Below are 27712 nucleotides of genomic sequence, written 5' to 3'. Positions count from 1 at the left end.
CAGGTGGCTGAAGTCCTTATTCAACGAGTTTTAGTGCAATTTACAGCTGTATTAGTTGTATGTTACATTCTATTCTATTCATAAACCCATATATTATAATCTATTTTATTATTTTTGCCTATATTAAAGGCCTGTTAATATGTTGAAGCTGAGTAGAGACGTCAGAGACTAGGTCAGCAAGGCAGAATACAGTGGTTTGGTATATACAACTGGGCCAGTAGACCTACAGGCATGTGCTATCACTATACTATACAAATAAAAGGTAAAGTCCTTATTGTACCTACATGTAGTGTGGGTCGTGCTAAAGTACAAGTACCTGTATATGTTCTTTATAGAACATACATTGGTACTGTCTTCAAGCGAGTCTAAAGGGGAAAGTCACCAGTGTGCGCATGTATCCTCGTGCGCTCTTGGATCATGCGCCGAAAGGCCAAGAGAGAGCGCCAAAAGCCAAGTTAAGAAGCGCGAGCTGACCCATCACACTCTCTCCAGTCTCTACTAGCTCACTCAGAAAGTCAACTCAACTCCAGGAGGAATAAACTCCGGCCAGTCTATAAGATTGACAGTATTTATATCAATGAAATTCACCATTGATTTTGAAGTGATTTACAAATCTAGGCTACCCTGTGAGATGTATTTCATTGTTACTGAATTATTTACTCATTTGTTTAGGTTTCTGCTTTAATCAATAATAACATAAGAGTGCATTTATTATTATTATTATTTATTATGCCTTGATCAAGGGCATATCGTTACTTTTTCATTTATAGGCTACATGGAGACGCCATCAATTTTTGGACATGGTTAAAAGTCATGACATTCCATCTGTCAAAATGTGTATGAACCCTTAACAGTGAATAATCAGAGCTCTTTATAGCGTAATGTAATTTGTGAATTTCAGTTAACATATGCTAGTCTAATGGACCGACCTCTTCCATCAGTAATCAAGCACTGACATAAACAACCAATTTCCTACAGCCTACCTTACTGAATATTGCGCATGGGCTATGGGCATATATGACTTCATTCCAGACTATTATTAGGATATGACTGCATTGTTATTGATCTATAAAACATACACTAGACTAGCTATTATGATTAGCCTACATGTTCATATTGGAACGGTGTTATTATCATGAACCTGTTCTATTATATAAGCTTATACCATACATTTGATTCCCTCCCAGTACAAATAAAAATTCGGGCGGAGAGACCCGGGAGCATGCATTCCGCGGCTGTGAGTCGGCGCCGGTGTTCAGGCGGTGCCTGCCAGGGTCTGTGGCAGCAGTTAGCAGTGGAGAGAGCCCTGTCTGTCAGCAGCACCCACTGTAGAAATGGCGGAGGGGGAGTTGGACGTCGACTCGCTGATCGCCCGGCTATTAGAGGGTGAGTTTATCAAAGCCTTTACATTCTTTATTTTACATTTCAAAACAAGGCGCTGGCCATTGCGTTGCGGTCTGAAACCCTGTCCTTATAGTGGTTAGTTTACAACAGGAGGCCCTGGTTCGAGGGAAGGAGAGCCCGGAGTTGTATAGGACTATCCGGCACTTATCAGAAACACAGGCACACCTATACGTTTAACACCCCCTCTTTCTGCAGTTGTGCAAAGTACTTAAGAAAAAACATTTGAAAGTACTACTTGAGTAGTTTTGGGGGGTATCTGTACTTTACTATTTATATTTTGGACTACTTTTACTTTTCTACATTCCTCAAGAAAATATACTTTTTACTCCATACATTTTCCTTGACACCCAAAAGCACTCGTACATTTTTTTTATGCTTATCAGGACAGATAAATGGTCCAATTCACGCACTTATCAAGATAAAGTCCCTGGCCACCTGTAAATGTAAAACATATATATGTAATAGAAAATGGGGCAGTCTGGTTTGCATAATATAAGGAATTTGAAATTATTTATACTTTTACTTTCAATACTTAAGTATATTTAGCAATTACATTTACTTTCAATACTTATGTATATTTTAAACAAAATACTTTAACTTTTTACTGGATTACTTTTACTTGAGTCATTTTCTATTTCACTCTTGGCATTCTCTCAACCAGCTTCACCTGAAATGCTTTTCCAACAGTCTTGAAGGAGTTCCCACTAATGCTGAGCAGTTGGCTGCTTTTCCTTCACTCTGCGGTCCAACTCATCCCAAACCATCTCAATTGGTTTGAGGTTGTTTGATTGTGGAGGCCAGGTCATCTGTTGCAGCATTCCATCACTCTCCTTCAAATAGCCCTTACACAGCCAGGAGGTGTGTTGGGTCATTGTCCTGTTTAAAAACAAATTATACTCCACTAAGCGCAAACCAGATGGGAAGGCGTATTGCTGCAGAATGCTGTGGAAGCCATGCTGGTTAAGTGTGCCTTGAATTCTAAATCACTGACAGTGTCACCAGCAAAGCACCATCACACTTCCTCTTCCATGCTTCACGGTGGGAACCACACATGCGGAGATCATCCATTCATTCACCTGCTCTGCGTCTCACAAAGACATTTGGACACATCAGACCAAAGGACAGATTTCCACCGGTCTAAAGTCCATTGCTCGTGTTTCTTGGCCCAAGCAAGTCCCTTCTTATTGGTATCCTTTAGTAGTGGTTTCTTTGCAGCATTTCGACCATGAAAGCCTGATTCACGCAGTCTCCTCTGAACAGTTGATGTTGAGATGTGTCTGTTACTTGAACTCTGTGAAGAATTAATTTGAGGTGCATTTATTTGAGGTGCAGTTAACTCTAATGAACTTATCATCTGCAGCAGAGGGAACTCTGGATCTCACTTTCCTGTGACAATAATCATGAGAGCCAGTTTCATCATAGCACTTGATGGTTTTTGTGACTGCACTTGAAGAAACTTTAAAAGTTCTTGAAATTTTCCGGATTTACTGACCCTCATGTCTTAAAGTAATGATGGACTGTCGTTTTCTCTTTGCTTATTTGAGCTTTTCTTCCCATAATATGGACTTGGTCTTTTACCAAATAGGCCAATCATCTGTTTACCAACCCTACCTTGTCACAACACGACTGATTGGCTCAAATACATTAAGAAGGAAAGAAATTCCACAAATGTACTTTTAACAAGGCACACCTGTTCATTGAAATCATTCCAGGTGACTACCTCGTGAAGCTGGCTGAGAGAATATCAAGAGTGTGCAAAGCTGTCATCAAGGCAAAGGGTGGCTACTTTGAAGAATACAAAATCTACAATATATTTTGATTTGTTTAACACTTTTTTTGGTTACTACATGATTCCATATGTGTTATTTCCTAGTTTTGATGACTTCACTATTATAGAAAATAGTATAAAATCAAGAAAAACCCTTGAATGAATAGGTGTGTCCAAACTTTTGACTCTACTGTATATATAGATAGTTACTGTCAGGTTGAATGAAAGGATATACTCTATTTTAGGGAAACAAACTGAGTATTGAGTCAACAATCCTATCTCTCGCGCTCTCTCTCTCTCTTATTTATTTATTTATATATATATCACACACACACACACACACACACAGAGTCAGTGGTGGAAAAAGTACCCAATTGTCATACTTAAGTAAAAGTAAAGATACCTTTTATAGAAAATGACTCATGTAAAAGTCACCCAGTAAAATACTACTTGAGTAAAAGTATAAAAGAATTGGGTTTTAAATATACTGGTATCAAACGTATAAATCATTTTCTTTTATGTATTTTTTTACGGATAGCCAGGTGCATGCTCCAACACAGCACGTGTTTAGTGAGTCTGCCGTATCAGAGGCAGCAGGGATGTTCTCTTGATAAGCATTTGAATTAGGCAATTTTCCAGTCCGCTAAACATTCAAAATGTAACGAGTACTTTTCGGTGTCAGGGAAACCGTATTAAGTAAGAAGTACATAATTTTCTTTAGGAATGTAGTAAAGTAAAAGTTGTCAATAATATGAATTGTAAAGTACAGATACCCCCCCAAGTATTTTTGCTTAAGTACTTTACACAACTGCTACTCACATATGGTAAGAGGTAGAACAGCAGTCAATCGATCTCGATATCGATTTGTTTTGATGTGCAGAAAAGTGAACAGTCTAGCCTACATAATTAGGTAAGTTACTGTCTCTTTCTGAAGTAGCCTTCCTACTCAAAGCACAACATACAAGCAGACCACCAAATATTTTTTCCCTGTTAACAGTTTATTAAAAAAGACTTAATATAAAAAAATAAAGAATTGTTGGACTTTACAACTTCATTTACCTATTCAGATGTTGCAAAGAACCATTCAAAAAATATGCCTATATCACTATATAATGCTTATAATACACTGCATATACAGTTGAAGTTGGAAGTTTACACACACCGTAGCCAAATACATTTAAACTCAGTTTTTCACAATTCCTGACATTTAATCCTAGTAAAAATTCCATGTCTCAGGTCAGTTAGGATCACCACTTTATTTTAAGAATGTGAAATGTCAGAATAATAGAGAGAATTATTTATTTCAGCTTTTATTGGCTTGCGAGCCTCCCCCTTTTTCCTCTGAACATAACGATGGTCATTATGGCCAAACAGTTTTATTTTTGTTTCAACAGACCAGAGGACATTTCTCCAAAACGTATGATCCTTGTCCCCATGTGCAGTTGCAAACCGTAGTCTGGCTTTTTTATGGCGGTTTTGGAGCAGTGACCTCTTCCTTGCTGAGTGGCCTTTCAGGTTATGTTGATATAGGACTCGTTTTACTGTGGATATAGATACTTTTGAACCTGTTTCCTCCATCTTCACAAGGTCCTTTGCTGTTGTTCTGGGATTGATTTGCACTTTTCGCACCAAAGTACGTTCATTACTAGGAGACAGAACGCGTCTCCTTCCTGAGCGGTATGACGGTTGAGTGGTCCCATGGTGTTTATACTTGCGTACTGTTTGTACAGATGAACGTGGTACCTTCGGGCATTTGGAAATTGCTCCCAAGGATGAACCAGACTTGTGGAGGTCTAAAAAAACAATTCTGAGGTCTTAGCTGATTTCTTTTGATTTTCCCATGATGTCAAGCACTGAGTTTGAAGGTAGGCTTTGAAATATATCTTCAGGTACACCTCCAATTGACTCAAATTATGTCAATTAGCCTTTCAGAAGCTTCTAAAGCCATGACATAATTTTCTGGAATTTTCCAAGCTATTTAAAGGCACAGTCAACTTAGTGTATGTACGTTTCTGACCCACTGGATTTGTGATTAAATGAAATAATCTGTCTGTAAACAATTGTTGGAAAAATTACTTGTGTCATGCACAAGGTAGATGTCCTGACCGACTTGCCAAAATTCTAGTTTGTTAACAAGAAATTTGTAGAGTGGTTCAAAACCTAAGTGTATGTAAACTTCCGACTTCAACTGTGCTCTGAGTCCGATGCCTAGTATTATGTCACTAAGGAAGCTGGGAAATGACCTTATGTATAGTCATCATAAAGAATTTAAGGAGGGCTGTGCTCCCCTTCTTGCATGCCAATTATTTTGTGCAAGCCACAGAGCGATGGACAGGCTTCTCTGTTCACGAGTAGGCACTTTTCACACTGTAAGGTACACCGTAACCACACAGACTTTAGGTCTCAGCCATTTGGAAAGTCCCTGCTTGTGCAGAAGGCTACATTTTGGCAGTTATTTCCTAAAGTTAAGAAGCTGATCTGGTAAACATGGCAAAATAAAACATGTGTTATTAATGCAACACAGCATTCGAGTTTTAACCTTAAAGCTACTGCATCAATAAGAATACTCTTAAGTGCTCCTGACCCAGTAGGTAACCTTTTTATCTTTCAAAGAAAGCCTCTCGTGCCCATAGCCAGTGTTATGAGCAGAGTTAGTTGGGGATGATGCCTCACTGAAGCAAGGCTAAATAAGATACTTCCAGATACAGTGCCTTGCGAAAGTATTCGGCCCCCTTGAACTTTGCGACCTTTTGCCACATTTCAGGCTTCAAACATGAAGATATAAAACTGTATTTTTTTGTGAAGAATCAACAACAAGTGGGACACAATCATGAAGTGGAACGACATTTATTGGATATTTCAAACTTTTTTAACAAATCAAAAACTGAAAAATTGGGCGTGCAAAATTATTCAGCCCCTTTACTTTCAGTGCAGCAAACTCTCTCCAGAAGTTCAGTGAGGATCTCTGAATGATCCAATGTTTACCTAAATGACTAATGATGATAAATACAATCCACCTGTGTGTAATCAAGTCTCCGTATCAATGCACCTGCACTGTGATAGTCTCAGAGGTCCGTTAAAAGCGCAGAGAGCATCATGAAGAACAAGGAACACACCAGGCAGGTCCGAGATACTGTTGTGAAGAAGTTTAAAGCCGGATTTGGATACAAAAAGATTTCCCAAGCTTTAAACATCCCAAGGAGCACTGTGCAAGCGATAATATTGAAATGGAAGGAGTATCAGACCACTGCAAATCTACCAAGACCTGGCCGTCCCTCTAAACTTTCAGCTCATACAAGGAGAAGACTGATCAGAGATGCAGCCAAGAGGCCCATGATCACTCTGGATGAACTGCAGAGATCTACAGCTGAGGTGGGAGACTCTGTTCATAGGACAACAATCAGTCGTATATTGCACAAATCTGGCCTTTATGGAAGAGTGGCAAGAAGAAAGCCATTTCTTAAAGATATCCATAAAAAGTGTTGTTTAAAGTTTGCCACAAGCCACCTGGGAGACACACCAAACATGTGGAAGAAGGTGCTCTGGTCAGATAAAACCAAAATTGAACTTTTTGGCAACAATGCAAAACGTTATGTTTGGCGTAAAAGCAACACAGCTGAACACACCATCCCCACTGTCAAACATGGTGGTGGCAGCATCATGGTTTGGGCCTGCTTTTCTTCAGCAGGGACAGGGAAGATGGTTAAAATTGATGGGAAGATGGATGGAGCCAAATACAGGACCATTCTGGAAGAAAACCTGATGGAGTCTGCAAAAGACCTGAGACTGGGACGGAGATTTGTCTTCCAACAAAACAATGATCCAAAACATAAAGCAAAATCTACAATGGAATGGTTCAAAAATAAACATATCCAGGTGTTAGAATGGCCAAGTCAAAGTCCAGACCTGAATCCAATCGAGAATCTGTGGAAAGAACTGAAAACTGCTGTTCACAAATGCTCTCCATCCAACCTCACTGAGCTCGAGCTGTTTTGCAAGGAGGAATGGGAAAAAATGTCAGTCTCTCGATGTGCAAAACTGATAGAGACATACCCCAAGCGACTTACAGCTGTAATCGCAGCAAAAGGTGGCACTACAAAGTATTAACTTAAGGGGGCTGAATAATTTTGCACGCCCAATTTTTCAGTTTTTGATTTGTTAAAAAAGTTTGAAATATCCAATAAATGTCGTTCCACTTCATGATTGTGTCCCACTTGTTGTTGATTCTTCACAAAAAAATACAGTTTTATATCTTTATGTTTGAAGCCTGAAATGTGGCAAAAGGTTGCAAAGTTCAAGGGGGCCGAATACTTTCGCAAGGCACTGTAGGTGTGGCTATGTGCTCTTAGGAACGGCCGTCAAAGATACTGTTCTTCCTGTGTGTTTTCTAAACCTGTATATGGACCGAAGAAGTACTGATGTACAAATGTTGAATACACACACACACAGACCAGCAGACTGACACACACACACACACACACACACACACACACACACACACACACACACACACACACACACACACACACACACACACACACACACACACACACACACACACACACACACTTAGTGGAATGTAGTCTCTGGACAAACAGAGAGAGAGCCAGTAGTGGAGAGGATGGATGTCTTCAGAACAGAGCCAGTTGTGCCCAGAGACTGAGCCAGAGGCAGGCTGCATTTTTGGCCAAGCGCTCCGTAGCACTGAGGAAACTCAGATGGGTAAATTTGCCTGATCTGTTCCTAAAGGCTTCTTGGTGTATGTGTGTGTATGTGTCCTACCAGAGACCTAGCAGGAGGAGAATTAGGCGAGCTAGCTCCATGCACTACTGCTAGCCCACTTTCTATCCTGTTGGCAGGAAAAACACTGAACGTCAACCCTTAAAGGTGCAATCTGTAGTTAAAATTTCAAAACCGAACACCCTACCACTGTTTTGGTAAACAGCTGAAGGATGGGTCTGGAGAAATGTAACCACTCTTAAATTCATAGACAGAGCTATGGAGCCAAGGACTGACCATACTGTACATGATGTCAAAATGATAGTTTCAACCACGTTTTTTTTGTTGTTGTTTTTTTTGTTTGAATTTTACCCCTTTTCTCCCCAATTTCGTGGTATCCAATTGTTTAGTAGCTAATACCTTGTCTCATCGCTACAACACCCGTACGGGCTCGGGAGAGACGTATGTTGAAAGTCATGTGTCCTCCGATACACAACCCAACCAAGCCGCACTGCTTCTTAACACAGCGCGCATCCAACCCGGAAGCCAGCCGCACCAATGTGTCGGACGAAACACCGTGCACCTGGCAACCTTGGTTACCGTGCACTGCCCGCCACAGGAGTCGCTGGTGCGCGATGAGACAAGGATATTCCTACCGGCCAAACCCTCCCTAACCCGGACGACGCTAGGCCAATTGAGCGTCGCCCCACCGACCTCCCGGTCGTGGCCGGTTACGACAGTTTCAACCACGTTTTGAGGCTATACAGTGTTTGTTTACAATTACATTGTTTTCAAACCAGTTCATACTACACACACACACACACACACACACACACACACACACACACACACACACACACACACACCTAATGAACACATCCCAGGGTTGGAGGTTCCGGGTTACTCCCTCAAATCGTTGCCTCACCTCTTTAACGGTGAGCCCTAGTGCCATTCAGCTCCCCTCCACCCGACCCCTGTCGGATCCACCATTAAATGTCAACAGACGCAGCTGTCCCCCTTCTGAGGAATTACCCACACACTCCTTCTGGTGACACAAACACACGGCAGCAGCATACTGCACAGTTGTGGAAATGGCCTCTTATGGTTCACATCTGTTGCTCTCTTTCTTCTTTATCTCCATGTCTCTCTCTCACATATACCCACTTCTATCTCTCTCTCTCTCACATATACCCACTTCTATCTCTCTCTCTCTCTCACATATACCCACTTCTATCTATTTCTCTCTCACATATACCCACTTCTATCTATCTCTCTCACATATACCCACTTCTATCTCTATCTCTCACATATACCCACTTCTATCTCTCTCTCTCTCACATATACCCACTTCTCTCTCTCTCTCTCTTTTTCAATTTATTTAACCTTTATTTAACCAGGTAGGCCAGTTGAGAACAAGTTCTCATTTAACCCTGCGACCTGACCAAGATAAAGCAAAGCAGTGAGACACAAACAACAACACAGAGTTACACATGGAATAAAGAAACGTACAATCAATAACACAATAGAAAAAGTCTATTCACAGTGTGTGCAAATGGTGTGAGGAGGTAAGGCAATAAATAGGCCATAATAGCGAAGTAATTACAATTTAGAAAATTAACACTGGAGTGATAGATGTGCAGATGATGATGTGCAAGTAGAAATACTGGTCTGCAAAAGAGCAAAAAAGTAAATCTAAACTATATGGGTACGAGGTAGGTAGATTGGATGGGCTATTTACATACTGTGTGCAGCTGCAGCGATCGGTAAGCTGCTCAGATAGCTGTTGCTTAAAGTTAGTGAGGGAGATATAAGTTTCCAACTTCAGCGATTTTTGCATTTCGTTCCAGTCATTGGCAGCAGAGAACTGGAAGGAAAGGTGGCCAAAGGTGTTGGCTTTGGGGGTGACCAGTGAGATATACCTGCTGGAGTGCGTGCTACGTGTGGGTGCTATGGTGACCAGTGAGCTCGTTGATATATACAGAGAAAAGAGTCGGCCCGAGAATTTAACCCTGTGGTAGCCCCATAGAGACTGCCAGAGGTCCGGACAACAGGCCCTTCGATTTGACACACTGAACTCTATCTGAGAAGTAGTTGGTGAACCAGGCGAGGCAGTCATTTAAGAAACCAAGGCTATTGAGTCTGCTGATAAGAATGTGAGTCGAAAGCCTTGGCCAGGTCGATGAAGACGGCTGCACAGTACTGTCTTTTATCGACTGTCTTTTATCGAAGACTATCTCTCTCTCTCTCTCTCTCTCTCTCTCTCTCATATACCCACTTTTCTCTCTCTCTCTCTCTCTCTCTCTCTCTCTCTTTCACACACACATAGACCCACTTCTATCTATCTCTCTCTCTCACATGTACCCACTTCTATCTATCTCCGTGTCTCTCTCACACAGACACCCAGACAGAAAGACAGACAGAAAGACAGAAAGACAGACAGAAAGACAGAAAGAAAGAAAGACAGACAGACAGGCAGACAGACAGAGAACACGTTGTGGTTTATTGATGGTGATGTGCAATAGGCAGGAACAGGGGGAGCCTGTGTTTCTACTGCATAGCTGGCTAACAGATCTAGTGATAAGAGTATAGTCTGCCCTCCCTCCTGTTGTATGACTAGAGAAAGCCTTCTGGCCGTATCATGTGGAAGGAGTAATGTAACGATACTTTAAAATAAGCTACTTTGCTCTGTGTGTGTGTGTGTGTGTGTGTGTGTGTGTGTGTGTGTGTGTGTGTGTGTGTGTGTGTGTGTGTGTGTGTGTGTGTGTGTGTGTGTGACGAACTGTTTACATCAGTCCCATGCCTGTGGTCTTTGATGTCACGGCCACACACCCAAGAACCGAGGTTGTTTGACATTTGTTCCGTCTGCTTTACTGTCTGTCCCTAAGCCACTGGCCTCTGGCTGTATAGTACGGTCTCCTGATAGGTGGACTCTCTCTCTCATTCTCCATACCGTACATATACAATATGTTTTCTTGTCACACTCTATCTGTGTTATTTAGTGCCTAGCTTTTGTAATTTTAATTTTCAAATAAATTCATTAAAAATCCTAAAATGTGATTTTCTGAATTTTTTTTCTTCTCATTTTGTCTGTCATAGTTGAAGTGTACCTATGATGAAAATTCCAGGCCTTTCTCATCTTTTTAAGTGGGAGAACTTGCACAATTGGTGACTGACTAAATACTTTTTTGCCCCACTGTACTATCAGTTGTCTATACTATCAGTTGTCTATACTATCAGTTGTCTATACTATCAGTTGTCTATACTATCAGTTTCCTATACCAGTTGTCTATACTATCAGTTGTCTATACTATCAGTTGTCTATACTATCAGTTTTCTATACCATCAGTTGTCTATACTATCAGTTTCCTATACCAGTTTTCTATACCATCAGTTGTCTATACTATCAGTTTCCTATACCAGTTGTCTATACTATCAGTTGTTTCCTATATCACCATTCATTTTCATCTAGTGTGTTTTTATGTTTGTTTCAGTTTTGCATCCCCCCCTTCTTCTCGTTAGCTTTATTAGTATGTGTGTAATATGCAAGGGAGCCAGCACTAACTATTCCACTGCATCTCTCTGTCTGTCTGTCTGTCTGTCTGTCTGTATGTCTCTCTCTCTCTCTCTCTCTCTCTCTCTCTCTCTCTCTCTCTCTCTCTCTCTCTCTCTCTCTCTCTCTCTCTCTCTCTCTCTCTCTCTCTCTCTCTCTCTCTCTCTCTCTCTCTCTCTCTCTCTCTCTCTCTCTCTCTCTCTCTCTCTCTCTCTCTCTCTCTCTCTCTCTGTATGCCCACATGCCCTAGCTTACCAACAACATCCCAACAACAGCCTCTCTGTCTCGTTGCCATCACAGGTGGCCCGTGGCCCTTTTTATAGGGCACAAACAACACCATTCGGCCGTACATGAGCATGGCGACCTGCAGTTAGAGCTGGAGTCATGTTCTGTTATCCTTGTTTACGGGGCATCAGGTGGCCGTTTTTTTTCTTTCTTCCTATTCATGAAGTCAACTGAGTTGAGTTGATAGAGCCTTCACTGTGGGGGCGCAGTGCAGCTATGGGGTTGTGTCCAAAATGACACCCTATTCCCTAGATAGTGCAGTACTTTTGACCAGGGCCCATAGGGTGCCGTTTGAGATGCAAGCCATGCTGTTTGTGTCACTCTGGACCGAAACCTACTTGAGATCTTTACTTACTTGTAATCTTGAGATGATGTCAACGGAAGATTTACATGAAAATGTACGCGCATAAATGATGCTCATGGACCACATATTGGGATGTGTCCAAATCCGTTCCTGAACTGAGCACAGTACAGTGTACGTTGTATAGCTATGGTTTCTAAGGTGTTGTTGTTGTTGTTGATGGGTATGATGGTGCTCTCTGTGAAGGGGTAGAGGATGGATGGATGTCGAGCAATGACAGTGAGGGCGGCGCTCCACTGTTGTGGAAACAACAATGGTGGTGCCTGTGTGTGTGGCCCGGTGGCGGGCAGTGCGGAGCGTCTCCCCCTGGCACCAGCCATGGCACAGCACTGGACTCATGGAGGCTTTTCAGCTTGAGAGCTTTTCTCATTCTCTAATCTCTCTCTCTCTCTCGTGTGCTTTCTCTCTCTCTCTCTCTTCATCCATCATTCTCTCTCTCCATCCATCACTTGATCTTTTTCTCTCTCCCTCGCTCTCTCTCTATTTTCTCTCCCTCTCTTTCTCCATTTCTCCCTCCCCTTCTTACTTTCTTTCACTCCACAATGACGGCCATTCACCACGACACTTCACAAAGAACAAAAAAGCACTCTGAAGAAGAACTAAGGGGAAAAACATTTCTGAAATGCCATGGAAAGCAGTTGGGGTTTCTGCTTGACATTCTCTCCTGTTCTCGGACCCAGATTCGAGCCACTGCGTGTCCACTGTGGGGTCACTGGTTTCCAGCCCCTGTGTGTGGGAGAGGAGGACGGAGGAGGTATGGCGGGAGTGGATGGGGGGGGGGGGGGGGGCAGCTGAGCCTGGCCTGTTGCCCGATGGGAGAAAGCGAGATGCATGGCAACAACAAAGTAGAATGGAGATGGAGACTGGCGAAAGGTCACAGAGTTTATTACCGTTGTTATTGTTCACTCGTGTGAAGAGACTGCAATGTTTTTGTGGAGACCTTTAAGCCTTGATTGGAGTTTGAATATTTCTAGCTGGATTGGATGTAGAAAAAGCAAATATATTTCATCTGACAATATACTGTTAAAATGTATCTGTTAAAACCACACTAAAAAGCATTCCCATTCAGTGTGGTATGTCAGTGTGACATCAGTCTGAGTCGCCCTTTCTGCCACATAGTGAATGGGCTGACGTTGTGATTGGCCGACTGCAGCTGACAGGGGAGTTATTGTTATGGGCCTCAGTCGTCATGGCTGCCAGTGGTGTGACTTGTTGTTGTTCTTGTCAGATTGTTGTTAAGTGAACCAGGCTAGCTAGTGGCTACAGGGCCGTAGTTACAGTACCTATGAGGACACCGAGGTCCGGACCTCTGTCATTTATTTGAAGGAAATCAAATACAATTTGGGAACTCAGTCGGGGTCTCAACTTACTGTTGCGAGTTGGAAGAGTAGAATACACAAGGTGACATTTTGAAACTTGGTTGTGCGTCAGGAGTTTTCCTCGTATGTCACTCACTGACAGTCACTCAATTAGCCCATGTCAGTAAACATGATTTTTTTTTTTAGATAGCTGGCTAGACTAACTAGACTAATTTAGGAATCTTAACATGTAGTAATCATGGCCGAATTACCAACCAGGCCCAGGGACCCTGGCTTACAGGGGGGCCCCATTGATTTTCCTAGTCACTCTCACTTAGATATTATATCACTGCAACTTGGCGTAAGTCATGGCAAAATGGGTAGAATTGCAGGAGATGACTTGTAAAACTGCAACAACAAAAAGTTATGTAAAAGCAAATGTATTTATTTACCTTTTTGTTTATAAAGTACTTGTTCTGTTAACAGGTCCCTCTGTACGTATCAAACTGTAGCTTTTAATCCCAGAGTTAATGTGTAGCGGCTAACTGTATAGCTAACAGGCTATGGCCGCTATGTGTTTGTAGATCGACTAACGTGATTGAAGCTACAGAAGCTAATGTGATCATGGCTGATGTCATTTTAGCTTATTTTTGCTGTTCTCCAGACTTCACTAAAACCCTGACCCTGGCTACAGCCCTGAGTGGCTAGCTAGTGCACTTAGCATCAGTTGGTGGTGGCTGAAGACTTTTTGAAGTGCTCTCTCTCTCTCTCTGTCCTCATTTGTCCTGAGAGATTACTTCCTACTTCCTCTCCTACGAAACAGCACCCATATATGGTAATGCTGGGAGAAGCACGGTCTGAATCTGTTTCTCTCTCCTTCTATGCCAACATTAACGGAGCCTTGCTCTCTTCAATGAATGGAAAACTTCTCAACCCACCTGACTCCTAAATAGAACACAGGCAAGGAAGTGAAAAAGATGACGGCTAAGTAGGCAGCAAGTTGCCCTATAACTAGCCACAAAACCATCTTTGTGTTATCTAGAATACAACCACATACGTACACAAACTGAAATTAATTGGGTTTGTTGCATCAGGGTGTAGTGTAGGAACGTGACTGACTCGCCCAGACAAGACAAGCTAGCCCTCGGGAGGTGTTCTGCTGTGTGTCTGTGCTTTGAGGAAACTTGTAGGAAACGTTATGCTGAAGTACTGAAATTCCCACAGAAGATTGTTGTTTCTATCCTGCATCATTCCCAGAAAGTTGTGGGAAGATTGTGTACAATATAAGCATAGGGCAACCACGTTCTTACCAAGCTCTAAGAAACATGATTCTCAGAATGTTGTGTGTGTGTGTGTGTGTGTGTGTGTGTGTGTGTGTGTGTGTGTGTGTGTGTGTGTGTGTGTGTGTGTGTGTGTGTGTGTGTGTGTGTGTGTGTGTGCACAGGTCATGCGGAATGTTGTGTATCTCAGGGCAGGGGCAGGGCCAGACTGTCCTGTGAAGTCACACACAGTTCACAGACAGATACATGATAGAAGGGAGGGGGTGGAAGGACCACCCAGCTAGCACATTTGGTTTCTTGGAAGTTGTGGGAATGTACAAGTTTGGTTTCCCATTGGTTCTGGGAACGAAGCTATGAGTTTCCTGACCTGTAAAACAGACTGTTCTGAGAACAGTAGTGAGCATTTTGCCTGTTCTAGAAACATACATTTTTTAGGTTGCAGGGAGATTCTGAGAATGTTTTACTATGGTTCCCTGAGTTTTCCTTGGAGTTTTTTATTAACGTTCTGAGAACAGAAATTCTAGGTTATTTGGAGGTTTTTGAGTAACTTAACTTTAACTGAATGTTACCAATACAACTTTTAATAACACTGCTGGCTTAGTTTGGGTTAACTGTTTGGGACTTCAAACACAGGACACATGGAAATTCATTTGCTTAGACATTAATGCGAACACATGTAGTTTTATTGTGGCACAGCGTCGGTGAGATTTGAATCTATGATATTTTCTTCTCTATCCATGAATTCAGTCCACTGCACCACCAAGATGGAGCTAGCACACCATGTGTGCTTTTTTTACTCGTACAAAGCTGTTCATTTTAGTCTATTCAAACAGACCCCATTTCAAAGGAAACACACACTCATTAACATCTGGTGTGGCCAATTAGTGGGCTTGGCCAACACACCTGTACACACTTAACAAAATAGAGGGTAGGGACAGAGAGAGAGTTGTTGACGCTGAGAATTAAATGTTTTTAAATAACATTCTTAGAACGTTCTTTGAACGTTGCTAATGTTTTCTTGTGGTTTTTATGGAACGTTTTCTTAATGTTCTGAGTACATGACTTTAAATAAAACCACGAGGAAGCCTGTAAGAAATGTTATGAAATACTGAAATCCCCACAGATGAACGTTGTTCGTTAATGTTCTCTGAATGTCAAACCAGTTGGAAAACGTTCCAAAAATGTTATTAAATGTAACCATATTTTAACTTTTAGGAAATGTTCGGTTAAAGTAATGAAATACCAAAAAAATTACATTATTTTGTCAAGTTCCTTAAATGTGCTGAGAACGTTCCAAAGCCAAACAACTATCCCGCACCATCCCCAGAATGATGTGGGAAGGTTGTATGCAAAATAACCGTAGGACAACCATGCTCTCACCAAGCTCTAAGAAACATATGGTTCTCAGAACGTTATGCGCTAGCTGGGCAGGATTCCACAGCTTTTAGAAGAACCATAAGATGAGAGCGGGAGAAAGGGGGAAAGAAGAGGAGAGGATAGAAGGAGAGGGTCTGGGTGGGAGAGCTGCATAGCAGTGATCTGATCTGGCAGAGGGAAGATTGCAGGGCACTGGAAAGGACATTTTGTACTGGCTTACGAAAGGTCAGGTTCTGTACCCTTATTCTCCTCCTACCCCCCTTTGCAGTCTGTACGCACACACATACACATACACACACACACACACACACACACACACACACACACACTGTCAGAACATGGCCAAATTAGGAGTGATGAATTGGATGTTGGAGCGAGAGATTTCCTTTTCAAACAAAAACAAAGGAAAACCTAACTTGCAAACCGTACCAACCTCTCATGCAAAGCAATAGCAATCCACAACGCAACTTCAATGTCTTTTCAAGTCGAGCACATTTGTCAAAATTACAGCTTATTCTATCGGGCTCTGGCTCATTTTGACTCGGCACAAGCGAACAAGTGGTGCCGCCTATTCATAAACATCCAGGACCCAGGGTGTGCTGTTCTAGTCTGCTCGCCACGTCAGTCAGTGGCCATGACATGCCACATTAGTATTCACACCATGGGGTAGGTGGAGTGGTGGAGGCTCTGTGTCTGCCAATCGGCTCTGCCTTCAGCTCGCAACCCAACGCTCATCAACACCTTGCCTCGCAGATGACCTCCCTGGTGTGTTGCCATGGTGACTGCCTGCGGTACCGCCCCTCGCCGTCGAAACGCTGCAGTGCAGAGAAAAGGGGCAGGATCGGTGGGTTGATACCTCCCGCGAATCCGCCAGTGGTTGCAGCTGAAGTCAAGGTCACAAGACTGTGGCTGGCAGGCAGCAGTGTACGTGTCAGTGCACACGTCTTTTTCTGTGTGTTTGTGTGTACACCTTTATGCGTTTTACAATGATGTGGACGTGTGTGTGTGCGCACATCTTTGTGCACGTGTGTTTGTGTTTGAGCATTTCCATCTAAAATGACCCATGAGCACCAACATGTGAAGTTCATAGGAGCGTGTCAAATTAGGTGTCTAATGAAAGCTAGGAGTCTATATTTTGGGGGGAAATGAAGGCATAGATACATTTGTCAACCATTTTCCATTCTAAAATTTGGGAATAAGCAAAAGCTTTAATTTCTGGTCAACCAGATGGAAAAGTGGTCTTAGACAACATCTACTGGTATTAGAAATACATCCAAACACAATCATGTTGACATAAAGACCCTTGCAAACCAATATCAACATTTATATTTAGTTTTGTATCAATTATATTCCTTCTGTAAGTTGAAGAAAGGTTGCCTTGTAATTCCATTGATTCATTATTAAGTGATTAAAACTCAGTTCTGTTACCAAATCAGTAACGAAATTACTGCAATTGAACTGGCAACAATGGGAAATTATAGTAGTCACAAACTACAGTTGTGTCACCTGCAACTGTCCTCCCTTCCACTGGCATACTGTTATGTTCAGCTCATGACTGTTTTTTTTACCCTCTTTCTGTTGTTAAAGCAAGACTGCGAAAACAGTCAGGACAACTCCTCCTTCTCACTTTCCCTCTTTCTCTCTGCTGCTCTCTCTCTCTCTCTCTCTCCTATTTCTCTCCAGTTAATGTCACCTCTCCCGGCTCTTGCTGACACCTACCACCCACACTTCTCGGATGTCCCCATTGGACAGGGGCGTCAAACTCATTCCATGGAGGGCCTAGTGTCTGCTGTTTTTTAGTTTTTCAGACCTGGACAACCAGGTGAGGGGAGTTCCTTACTAATCAGTGACCTTAATTCATCAATCAAGTCCAAGGGAGGAGGGAAAATCCGCAGACACTCGACCCTCCGTGGAATGAGTTTGACACGTGCCGTAGGATTCCAGCTAGAACCATTTTGGGTTCCAGGTAGAACCCCTTTGGGTTCCATGTAGAACCCTCTGTGGAAGGTAGCACCTTTCTAAAAATGTACCCCCTTTCCATTTACTGTGACGAGCATCCTCACCCACTGACCACTGACCCACAGCGGATGGCCATGGACTCTGAAAAGTAGTCGAAATTCGGTCAGTCTGCCCTGGCCGAGCCAAATCTGAGCCAGTCATAGACATCTGTTTCTGTCGTTCTGCCCTTTAGTAAGGCAGTTAACCCCCCTCAACAACAGCTCCCGGATTACCAATGTGTCAGTCCCCCACACCTCTCTGATTCAGAGGGGTTGGGTATAAACGTGGTTGGACCTGGTGTCCAATTGACGGTACAAATAAATGTAATCCTTTTGTGGCAGACATTTTTAAAGTGAGTCAACGTGTAATTCCGTTATCGTGGAATTGCCCTGTTGCTTTGGCTGCGAATGTGCATATCTGTCATGTAGACCTTTCCATGACATGTAAGGCCATCCACTCCGGTCCAGTGTTGCAGTGCGGTGGTGGCCCGGCTGTGGAGTCTGCGTTGATTCTCTCCTCTCATATGTTGGGACTCCCAGTCGCTTCTCTGCAAACACCTCACCACTGGTCTGAGGACAACACACACAGAGACATGCACACACCCTCTGACCCCATCCTCCTCAGGTTTCATCCTCACTGGAGAGAGAGTGTGTGTGTGTGTTGGAAGTCAGACGGTGTTGTTTATATTCCTGAATGTGACTATATTTTCTGATCGAGACCCCCGTCTAAATCACCAACTAGGAGGGCAGACTGTTCAATAGGAAGGCTAGGTCCGCTTAGTTCTGCCTCCTGGCCTCATTGTATATGACTCTCTTAGGGATACTAGAAATCTGATATCTTTTTAGATAACGTTCTCCTGTGGGTTTGGAGGAGAAGAGGGAATGTTTACACAGCTTGATTTAAGGTCTCAATGCAGAAATAGCCGGGTCACACAAAGTACCAGTCGACAGCGGGTCAATCCATTTGAATTGAATTTTCACTTTTTGACAGCATCCCTTTTGATTTAAACCAAACGTTTCATATGTTAGCCCGTGGAAAAAGTGGTCAGAAAATGACTTTTGGACCTGAATGCCAAAACATAAAGTTGACCCATTTTGAAAACCCCAACATACTGAGACGTTTGTGTCCTGGAATCACTGGAAAAGATAAGCCATTGAGTTTGATATCATTTAAAAGCTAACAAAACAGGGTTGTCAAACTATTTGATAAATTATGCCTTAAAAAAAAAACTTAACTTCAATTATCTAAATGCGTAAACTCCGTTTTTTTGTTGTTGTAGCTTAGACCCTACTTTACCTCAGGTTTCTGTGTTGTGCCTGCTATCGGTTGAGACACAAAATGCTCTTGAATACAGGGTGGGTGTCAATTCAATCATATAAATATAAATCACAGAATGGTCATATCCCATCAGACCACTGCAATTTTGCTGGTACTACCACAAAAGATGGCCACCGGTACTCCCACCCTCAAACGTCAACTTAAATGCTCGTGTCCATTCTAGTATCTATATTTCTATGATTTCAATAGGTTTCCTATGGAGGATTGACAGTGTAATTTAAAACAGATATTCTCCGATGTGCGAACCTCCAACCATCGAAAGTTGAAATTGTAATTTTATTCCCCCTTTTAGCACATTTGTCAGCCAAAACATGACACCCACCCTGTATTCAAGAGCATTTTTTGTCTCAACCGTTGGCGGGCACAACACAAAACCCTCAGCTGATGTAAAATAGGGTCTAAGCTACACGTTTTTAGATCATTAGCATTTTAAGGTTAAAAAAAATTACATTATTTAATTTTTAATTAAATCAATGATAAAAATAGTTTGACAACCCTTTTTGTAAGCTTTTAAGCGATATCAATCTCAGCCATTTATCGCTTTCTGTGCAGTTCAAATATGTTTGGAAGGTTCCATTCAAATCAAATAGATTTACCCCTGTGCTATGGGTCGGGTGCTAGGCAGTGGCTCAGTCACTTCTAGGAATCTCTGGTTCTCTGGCTCATGCCGGAACTGTAGTCTGTCATTAAATGGGCAGCAATGAAACTGCTAAATGGTATACATGCTTAGGGATATGGCAACTAATCCATTGTGCATGACTTTGGGAATCTGCCATCTACATCTGCAATGTGCTATTTTTTAACAGACTGAATATTTTGTGCTTTTTTTCCCCTCCCAAATGCATGCTGTGAAAACCCTTTTTCTTAGTTATAACTGAAGAAACCTAGTTTGCTAAAATCTAGGATGAATTGTGCCTATTGTACACAATTGACTTTTTCATTTGGAATACTTTAGGGACACCTGTGTCGACATAAATGAATGTGACCCAATTACAGTGCATTCGGAAAGTATTCAGACCCCTTGACCTTTTTTCTAAAAAATGTTTACGTTACAGCCTTATTCTAAAATGGATTAAATAAAATCTAAATCATAATCAAATCTACACACAATACCCCATAATGACAAAGCAAAGACAGGTTTTTTGAAATGTTTACACATTTATTAAAACAGGAATATCTTATTTACATACAGTACCAGTCAAACGTTTGGACACACCTACTCATTCAAGGGTTTTTCTATATTTTTACTATTTTCTACATTGTAGAATAATAGTGAAGACATTAAAACTATGAATTAACACATATGGAATCATGTAGTAACCAAAATAGTGTTAAACAAATCAAAACATATTTATATTTGAGATTCTTCAAAGTAGCCACCCTTTGCCTTGATGAGAGCTTTGCACACTCTTTGCATTCTCTCAACCAGCTTCACCTGAAATGCTTTTCCAACAGTCTTGAAGGAGTTCCCACATATGCTGAGCACTTGTTGGCTGCTTTTCCTTCACTCTGCGGTCCAACTCATCCCAAACCATCTCAATTGGGTTGAGGTCGGGTGATTGTGGAGGCCAGGTTATCTCATGCAGCACTCCAGCACTCTCCTTCTTGATCAAATAGCCCTTACAGTCTGGAGATGTATTTTAGGTCATTGTCCAGAGAAAAATGGGAGAAACTCCCCAAATACAGGTGTGCCAAGCTTGTAGCGTCATACCCAAGAAGACTCGATGCTGTAATCGCTGCCAAATGTGCTTCAACAAAGTACTGAGTAAAGTGTCTGAATACTTATGTAAATGTGATATTTCTGGTTTTTATTTTTTATAAATTTGCAAACATCTCTAAAAACCTGTTTTTGCTTTGTCACTATGGGGTATTGTGTGTAGATTAATGGGGGGGGGGGGGGGGGGGGGGGGGGGGGATTTAATCCATTTTGGTCTGAATATTTTCCAAATGCACTTTATGTCATGTAAAATAACAACAACAACCACAGCCAGTACAATAGGAGTAGGTCTACCTGTACCTGCCATAGTGTGAGAAAAGGCACTTACTGTACACAGCCCCAGCCCTGCCCTGTTATTCTGAATGGCTGGCGTTGTGAGGTCAAATAGACTGTCAGTCTATTTGGACCGCTGTGTTGACACAACCCAGGCCCTCATATTTACCCTTTTTGGCTTTTTCATGAAAACCTCACCCTCGGGACACTGGGCCGGACTGACTCGCCATGTGTTCCTGTTGTGGTTATAAAAACACAGATTTTAAAAACGTGAAAAGTAAGTAAAAAGGAATTTGGGGTGCGTGCTCGGGGGTAGTAGGCGGTACCTGCTTAGTAGAGTGTTGTGCCTGAACTGGATTAGTCCCACCCCCCCTCCACTCCACCCCCCTTCAGTCATCACTTCAGGCAGGCCTCGGTAGTACTGCACTATCACGCTGACTACTGAGAAGCCAAAAAAGAACACCGTCACGTATAGAATGTAGGTCTGTTGCACCTGGCAGAGAGATGGATTTAAATTTGGAGTGAAATGTGTCTTTTAAGTTCCAGTACCCTTTGCCATCAAATCTAACTCTCTCTGTTGGTCTCTGTGTCAGTGCGGGGATGTCGCCCTGGGAAGATCGTGCAGATGTCAGAGGCTGAGGTGAGGGGCCTCTGCATCAAGTCCAGAGAGATCTTCCTCAGCCAGCCCATTCTCCTGGAACTGGAGGCTCCCCTCAAGATCTGTGGTAGGTGATGATGACGATGATGATGACAAAGATGAGGAATCCCCACTACATCTCCCCTCCACTTTTTAACCTCATCACGTTGAGTGTGATTATTATAGCGCCATACAATTACATTATTATCGGGTCTCTGTCGAGCGCATTGAGTAAAAGCCTCTCCGGGGATTTTGTGACCCGTTGGTCTGCGCAGAATCTGTGCATCTCGAACACACATCGTTTCCCCTCCATGTCCAGTTCTGCACCTGTCATTCATGAATTGCCCTGACTGTGGATAGCTAGGCTAGGGTAGTTACGCTCCTCCTTTCTCTCCCCTCCTCCCGCTCTCAGGTGACATCCACGGCCAGTACACAGACCTGCTGCGGCTCTTCGAGTACGGGGGCTTCCCGCCCGAGGCCAACTACCTGTTCCTGGGAGACTACGTGGACCGAGGGAAGCAGTCCCTGGAGACCATCTGTCTACTGCTGGCCTACAAGATCAAATACCCAGAGAACTTCTTCCTCCTCAGGGGCAACCACGAGTGTGCCTCCATCAACCGCATCTACGGCTTCTACGACGAGTGTGAGTAGCACGCCTGCTTGCACACACGCTCTGCACACACGTACACTTCAATACATTGCCTAGTGCAATTGTTTGGGTTTCATACAAGTAATTGAGCTAAATACCTCACCGTGACACACACACTAATGAATGCTTATTTGGAAAAACAAATGCAGCCATTCAACACAGGGCGGCCTCTGTCACAAGAGTAAAATTGCTGGAATTACAAGATCCCTGATGTTACAAAGTGTGTTTTTTTTTCTTGTCTCACTGTTTCTCCAGGTAAGCGCAGATTCAACATAAAGCTGTGGAAGACATTTACTGACTGCTTCAACTGCCTTCCCATCGCTGCCATCGTGGATGAGAAGATCTTCTGTTGCCATGGAGGTACAGCACTGCTGGAGAAGCTGCCACTCAAACTCCCTGTCTATGACTTGGCTGTTAAACGATCATCGTCTTGCTCAGCAAATGAATATGAAAGTTGATGTAGCAAACCTTTACTCCTGTCAGTCAAATGAACACCCTATAGAACAAATCAGTCACATCATTATTTTGTGCATTACAATAATTATTACATACTACGCATGTATTCAACATGTGTACAATGGAATAACAATGCAAGCAGGACATTGGACATGAGTCATGACTATGACATGGTGCAAAAAAAATAGTTAAAGGCTCTGTGTCGAGCGGTATCCTACAACGGGCTGGTTCTGGCAGGAAGTGACCTTGAAAGTGTGTGGATTTTAAATGGATGTGTTTTTGATTACTGTGACTGAGTGCTATTGTCTCTGTGCTCCTCTGTCTCCTACCAGGCCTCTCTCCAGACTTGCAGTCTATGGAGCAGATCCGTCGCATCATGAGACCCACAGACGTTCCTGACACGGGTAGGTCCACACACACACACACACACATATATATTTATATACACACCACCTCTCCAACATTACAAAAACAAGTGCTATTTCCTTTAGCGGACAGTAGTGGTCAGTATTTCCTAAGCAAAATTTGATTGAATTGCCCACAGTGTGTTCCCAGACTATTGTACTGTACAATGTAGCTAATTCTTTAAAGATTTTCTGATTCTCAAAACCAATTGACTTTTGACATTACCATATGGGTTATTTAAAAATTATTTAAAAGACTGTTCATGTGTCCAGGATAAACCTATTGTTATGTCAATACAGTAGACCTATCTAATTATATCTAAATAAGGCTCTGATACTCACTGTATAAGTCACAGAAAACCTGACTGTCTGGTTCATTTTTAAAGAGAAGTACATTTTGACCAAGTCCAGTATCGGCTCATCACAGAACTTTCTAGAACACATCTCCTTATATGGTCACGATGTGACCCACCGAAGCCATTGTTCAAGTCTCAGATCCTGCTGTGTGTATGTGTGTGTGTTCCAGGGTTGCTGTGTGACCTGCTGTGGTCGGACCCAGACAAAGACGTTCAGGGTTGGGGGGAGAACGATCGCGGGGTCTCGTTCACATTTGGGGCTGATGTGGTCAGCAAGTTCCTAAACCGTCACGATCTGGACCTCATCTGCAGAGCCCACCAGGTACAACTGAACTGACCTGTCATTCTGATAGGGAAAAAAGACACTACCCACTGGGCACAAACTGGTTGAGTCAACATTGTTTCAACAGAATCAGTCAACGCATTGTGACGCGGAACATAAATTGTATTTGAAAAAAAGTCGTCCACGTAAACTGTTGTTTTGACGGTAACATTTCAACCACACAATTATGTCATCATGGTAACCAAATGTCAACAGAGACAAACCTTGTATAAAATATGTTGAGTTTGTACCTTTAAAACAATGTCAGATCTTCAATGTTATATCCACTACTTCAATGTCATATCCAAAAACGAAAAACAATAGGCTGGGTCAGCACCTCCTACTAAAGAATTGATATCTCCCATCCAGGGTTTTAACCAAGCTCAGCCTTGATTATCTATGCTATTTGACACCGATTATTACCAATGTGCTGTTCGTGAGAATGATTGTTGAGAGATCTCCGCTTTAAAACTAAATAGATTCACTGTTGCTATACGTCATTCCAAAGAGTAGGTTTAACAGAGCAAATTAAAATGTGACCCTTACTTTATCGCTTTTATCATCAATGATGATATTTAGGCCTGTATAGCATCTGCAAAGTCATCAACAGCCATGGTTGGAATTCAACACATACTTCAACAGAAAATAGACCACACAAAAGGCCTAGGCTTTCAAGCTCTGGTTTGATTTCAAATGTAATGATATTTAGAGCCAACGCAAACCAAACATCAACATTTGTAGGCGATGTATATTCTGCCGGGACACTTCCAGCCGTGCCACTGAATTAGTCTGCCGTTAATTCCAATCGGTTTTCAAATGAATCATTGATATGTTGGATTCACATCTCCATCTCAACCAAAAATGAATGTTAAAAGAATGGGAGTGTCAGGTGGAAGTATCCCAGCAGTAGATACATCTCCTTTAAATGTTGATATTGGGTTATATTGTCAACCAAACACAATTCAGTATTACATTGTAGTACCGTAAATAGACTAAAGTTAAGGGTCTTTTACAAACGTTTGTCACGTTCAACCTTAAAACGAGTAACACATCCATGGCCACATTTTAAGGTGACTGTAACTATAAAGGTCTTCTTCTGTAATCATATAAAGTGTGTGTGTTCAAGGTGGCATGCATAGGTTGTCGCAGGTCTGTAGAGAACTTCACAATTGCTGTAATAGTCTGCGTAGAATCTTTAACAGCATTGATTACTTGTACCAGGTATAATTTAAAAAAAATTGACTTTCTTTAAACCTAATTTGGTGAGTCCCGTATGGACTCAGGAGAGGCGAAGGTCGAGAGCCTCCGAAACGCGACTCTGTCAAGTCGTACTGCTCGCTTAACCCGGAAGCCAGCTGCACCAATGTCAAAAGTCAGCGTGCATGTGCCCGGCCCGCCACAAGGAGTCACTAGAGCGCGATGGGACAAGGACACCCCAGCCGGCCAAACCCTCCCCTAACCCGGACGACGCTGGGCTAATTGTGCGCCACCTCATGGGTCTCCCGGTCGCGACACAGCCTGGTATCAAACCCGGGTCTGTAGTGACGCCTCAATGTGACGCCTTAGACCGCTGCGCCACTCGGGAGGCCCTGTACCATGTACTTTTAATGTAATCTCAACTGCAATCCAGGTCATTTGGTTCTTCTATTAGATGAAACACAGTGATAACACATTCATCTGTTATCAAAAATATCTGACATTGTATTCCCATTTGAACTGCTGTGCTCTTAAATGGTTGAAAGCACAGCATACGTCATTCGGGTGACAACTGAACCAAAAATCTGACCTAATTTTTCCATTGGAATTTGGTTGTGCTTTCAGGTGCAAATTTAACTAATATTTGGCTGTCTTTTTTGAGTGGGTGAATATAGGTTATAAACTCATTAATGTCTCAACCAAATATGACCCAATTATCCACGTATGCCCAGTGGGTAGCCTATAGTTTAGTCTAGGTTCTAGACTAAGCAAGTTCATAATCATAATGTACTACATGGCCAGTGACCCTTGCCCTTCCTATTCTACCTTTCCGGTGTCTTTCCAACACTCTCTTTCCCATAAAGGAAAGGGGTATACCTAGTCAGTTGTACAACTGAAATGTGTCTTCCGCATTTAACCCAACCCTTCTGAATCAGAGGTGCAGGGGGCTGCCTTAATTGACACCCCACGTCTTCTGTGCCCGGGGAACCGTGGGTTAACTGCCTTGCTCAGGGGCAGAACGACAGATTTCTACCTTGTCAGCTCGGGGATTCGATCCAGCAACCTTTCGGTTACTGGCCCAACGCTCCTACCGCCAGGCTCATAAGCCACTTCTTAAAAAAAGGAAGACATTTACTACCTTCACTCTTAGATAAAGTACTCATACACTGACAACAGCACATGAAAAGTATTATACACCTCACTTGCAATACTACAACTTAACTCTGTAAAATACATTGACTAGCTTGACTGTGATACTGCGGCTCCTCTGATGTGCTGACTGTGTCTCCACCAGGTGGTGGAGGATGGATATGAGTTCTTTGCCAAGCGGCAGCTGGTGACTCTGTTCTCAGCTCCTAACTACTGTGGAGAGTTTGACAACGCCGGCGGCATGATGAGCGTTGACGAGACCCTGATGTGCTCCTTCCAGGTAAAAGCAGCGTCATTGGCACCACTGACAACCGCAGCTGGTTTCCGTCTGTATGGAGTACGATTGGTGTGGATGTAAAATCAGAGACACCGACTGCGAACATTCTCATAAGTCCCTAAAATGTATCTTTCCACACAGTGAAGTTTGTACACCGTTTAAGCAATAAGCCTCTTGTCCATTCTATATTGTGACTATATCACGACTATCACTCGGATACACCCTTAGGTGTGATATAATTATACTGTTTAGTCTCTTATTGTGTCTATTAGTATTAATGATTCACCAAACATATTAAAGAAGAATTGGGTACAATTATACAGGTGGTATATGCCTCTGATTGGGATTTAGGTGTATGATCCGTGTATCTGTCCTTGTCCACTACAACTGTGCAGATCCTGAAGCCGTCTGAGAAGAAGGCCAAGTATCAGTACGGAGGGATGACCTCCGGCCGACCCGTCACCCCGCCCCGCACAGCCGTCCCGCCAAAGAAACGGTGAACGTGGGAGCGAGAGCGAGGAAGGAGATGAGCGGACGTCGTGGATGAGCGACGGTCCCTCATCCGCTTTCCACGAGAGAAACACTTGTCAGAGAAAGTAGATAAAACCCAAACCCATTTTAATTCCCCCTCTGAACTTTTGTCACGCACCGCTCTCCTGCCAAAGGCTTTTTTTTAAGCAACTGTGTAACCAACCACACTTGTTTTTTTGAAGTAGTCATTCTGTTTGCAGAAGTGTTTTTTCTTCTTAATGTTTTTCTTCTTGCGTTTTTGGGCTTATGGCAGAATGACCGGCTACTAGCTCCAGTTGAGCATTTCATTCCTATCCAGTAAGAACAGGTGTTAATGACGACTGCTGGGTTTTCAATAAATAAATAAAAAATGGGGAATAAACCTTA

General features: G+C 42.6%; 1 protein-coding gene across 4 annotated transcripts; it reads left to right on the top strand.

The window, feature by feature from the left end:
- Positions 1 to 1222: 1222 nt before the first annotated feature.
- Positions 1223 to 27712, top strand: LOC139416160 (serine/threonine-protein phosphatase PP1-beta catalytic subunit-like). 4 transcript variants are annotated; one of them, XM_071164503.1, is made up of 9 exons: positions 1247 to 1386; positions 21628 to 21645; positions 21962 to 22093; positions 22418 to 22648; positions 22910 to 23014; positions 23443 to 23514; positions 24041 to 24192; positions 26684 to 26818; positions 27211 to 27712. In XM_071164503.1, exons 1-9 carry the CDS (start codon positions 1335 to 1337, stop codon positions 27313 to 27315), a joined length of 1002 nt encoding a protein of 333 aa, XP_071020604.1. In that variant the 5' UTR covers positions 1247 to 1334; the 3' UTR covers positions 27316 to 27712. The 4 variants fall into 4 exon arrangements, with proteins under 4 accessions (XP_071020606.1, XP_071020604.1, XP_071020603.1 ...); XM_071164502.1 differs by lacking the exon at positions 1247 to 1386 and adding an exon at positions 12357 to 12841; XM_071164506.1 differs by lacking the exon at positions 1247 to 1386 and adding an exon at positions 17726 to 18049.

This window comes from Oncorhynchus clarkii, chromosome 9 (genome assembly GCF_045791955.1).
Source record: "Oncorhynchus clarkii lewisi isolate Uvic-CL-2024 chromosome 9, UVic_Ocla_1.0, whole genome shotgun sequence".
In the NCBI taxonomy this organism is placed as follows: Eukaryota; Metazoa; Chordata; class Actinopteri; order Salmoniformes; family Salmonidae; genus Oncorhynchus; species Oncorhynchus clarkii.
Note: the sequence above shows the minus strand (reverse complement) of the source record. Positions and strands in the feature narration are given on the sequence as shown.

Coding starts and splice junctions, on each gene's coding strand:
- LOC139416160 (XM_071164502.1), top strand. CDS start 12,715: ATGGAAAGCAGTTGGGGTTTCTGCTTGACATTCTCTCCTGTTCTCGGA. Junction 22,094..22,417: donor GGCTCCCCTCAAGATCTGTG/GTAGGTGATGAT, acceptor TCCCGCTCTCAG/GTGACATCCACGGCCAGTAC. Junction 23,515..24,040: donor CACAGACGTTCCTGACACGG/GTAGGTCCACAC, acceptor TGTGTGTTCCAG/GGTTGCTGTGTGACCTGCTG.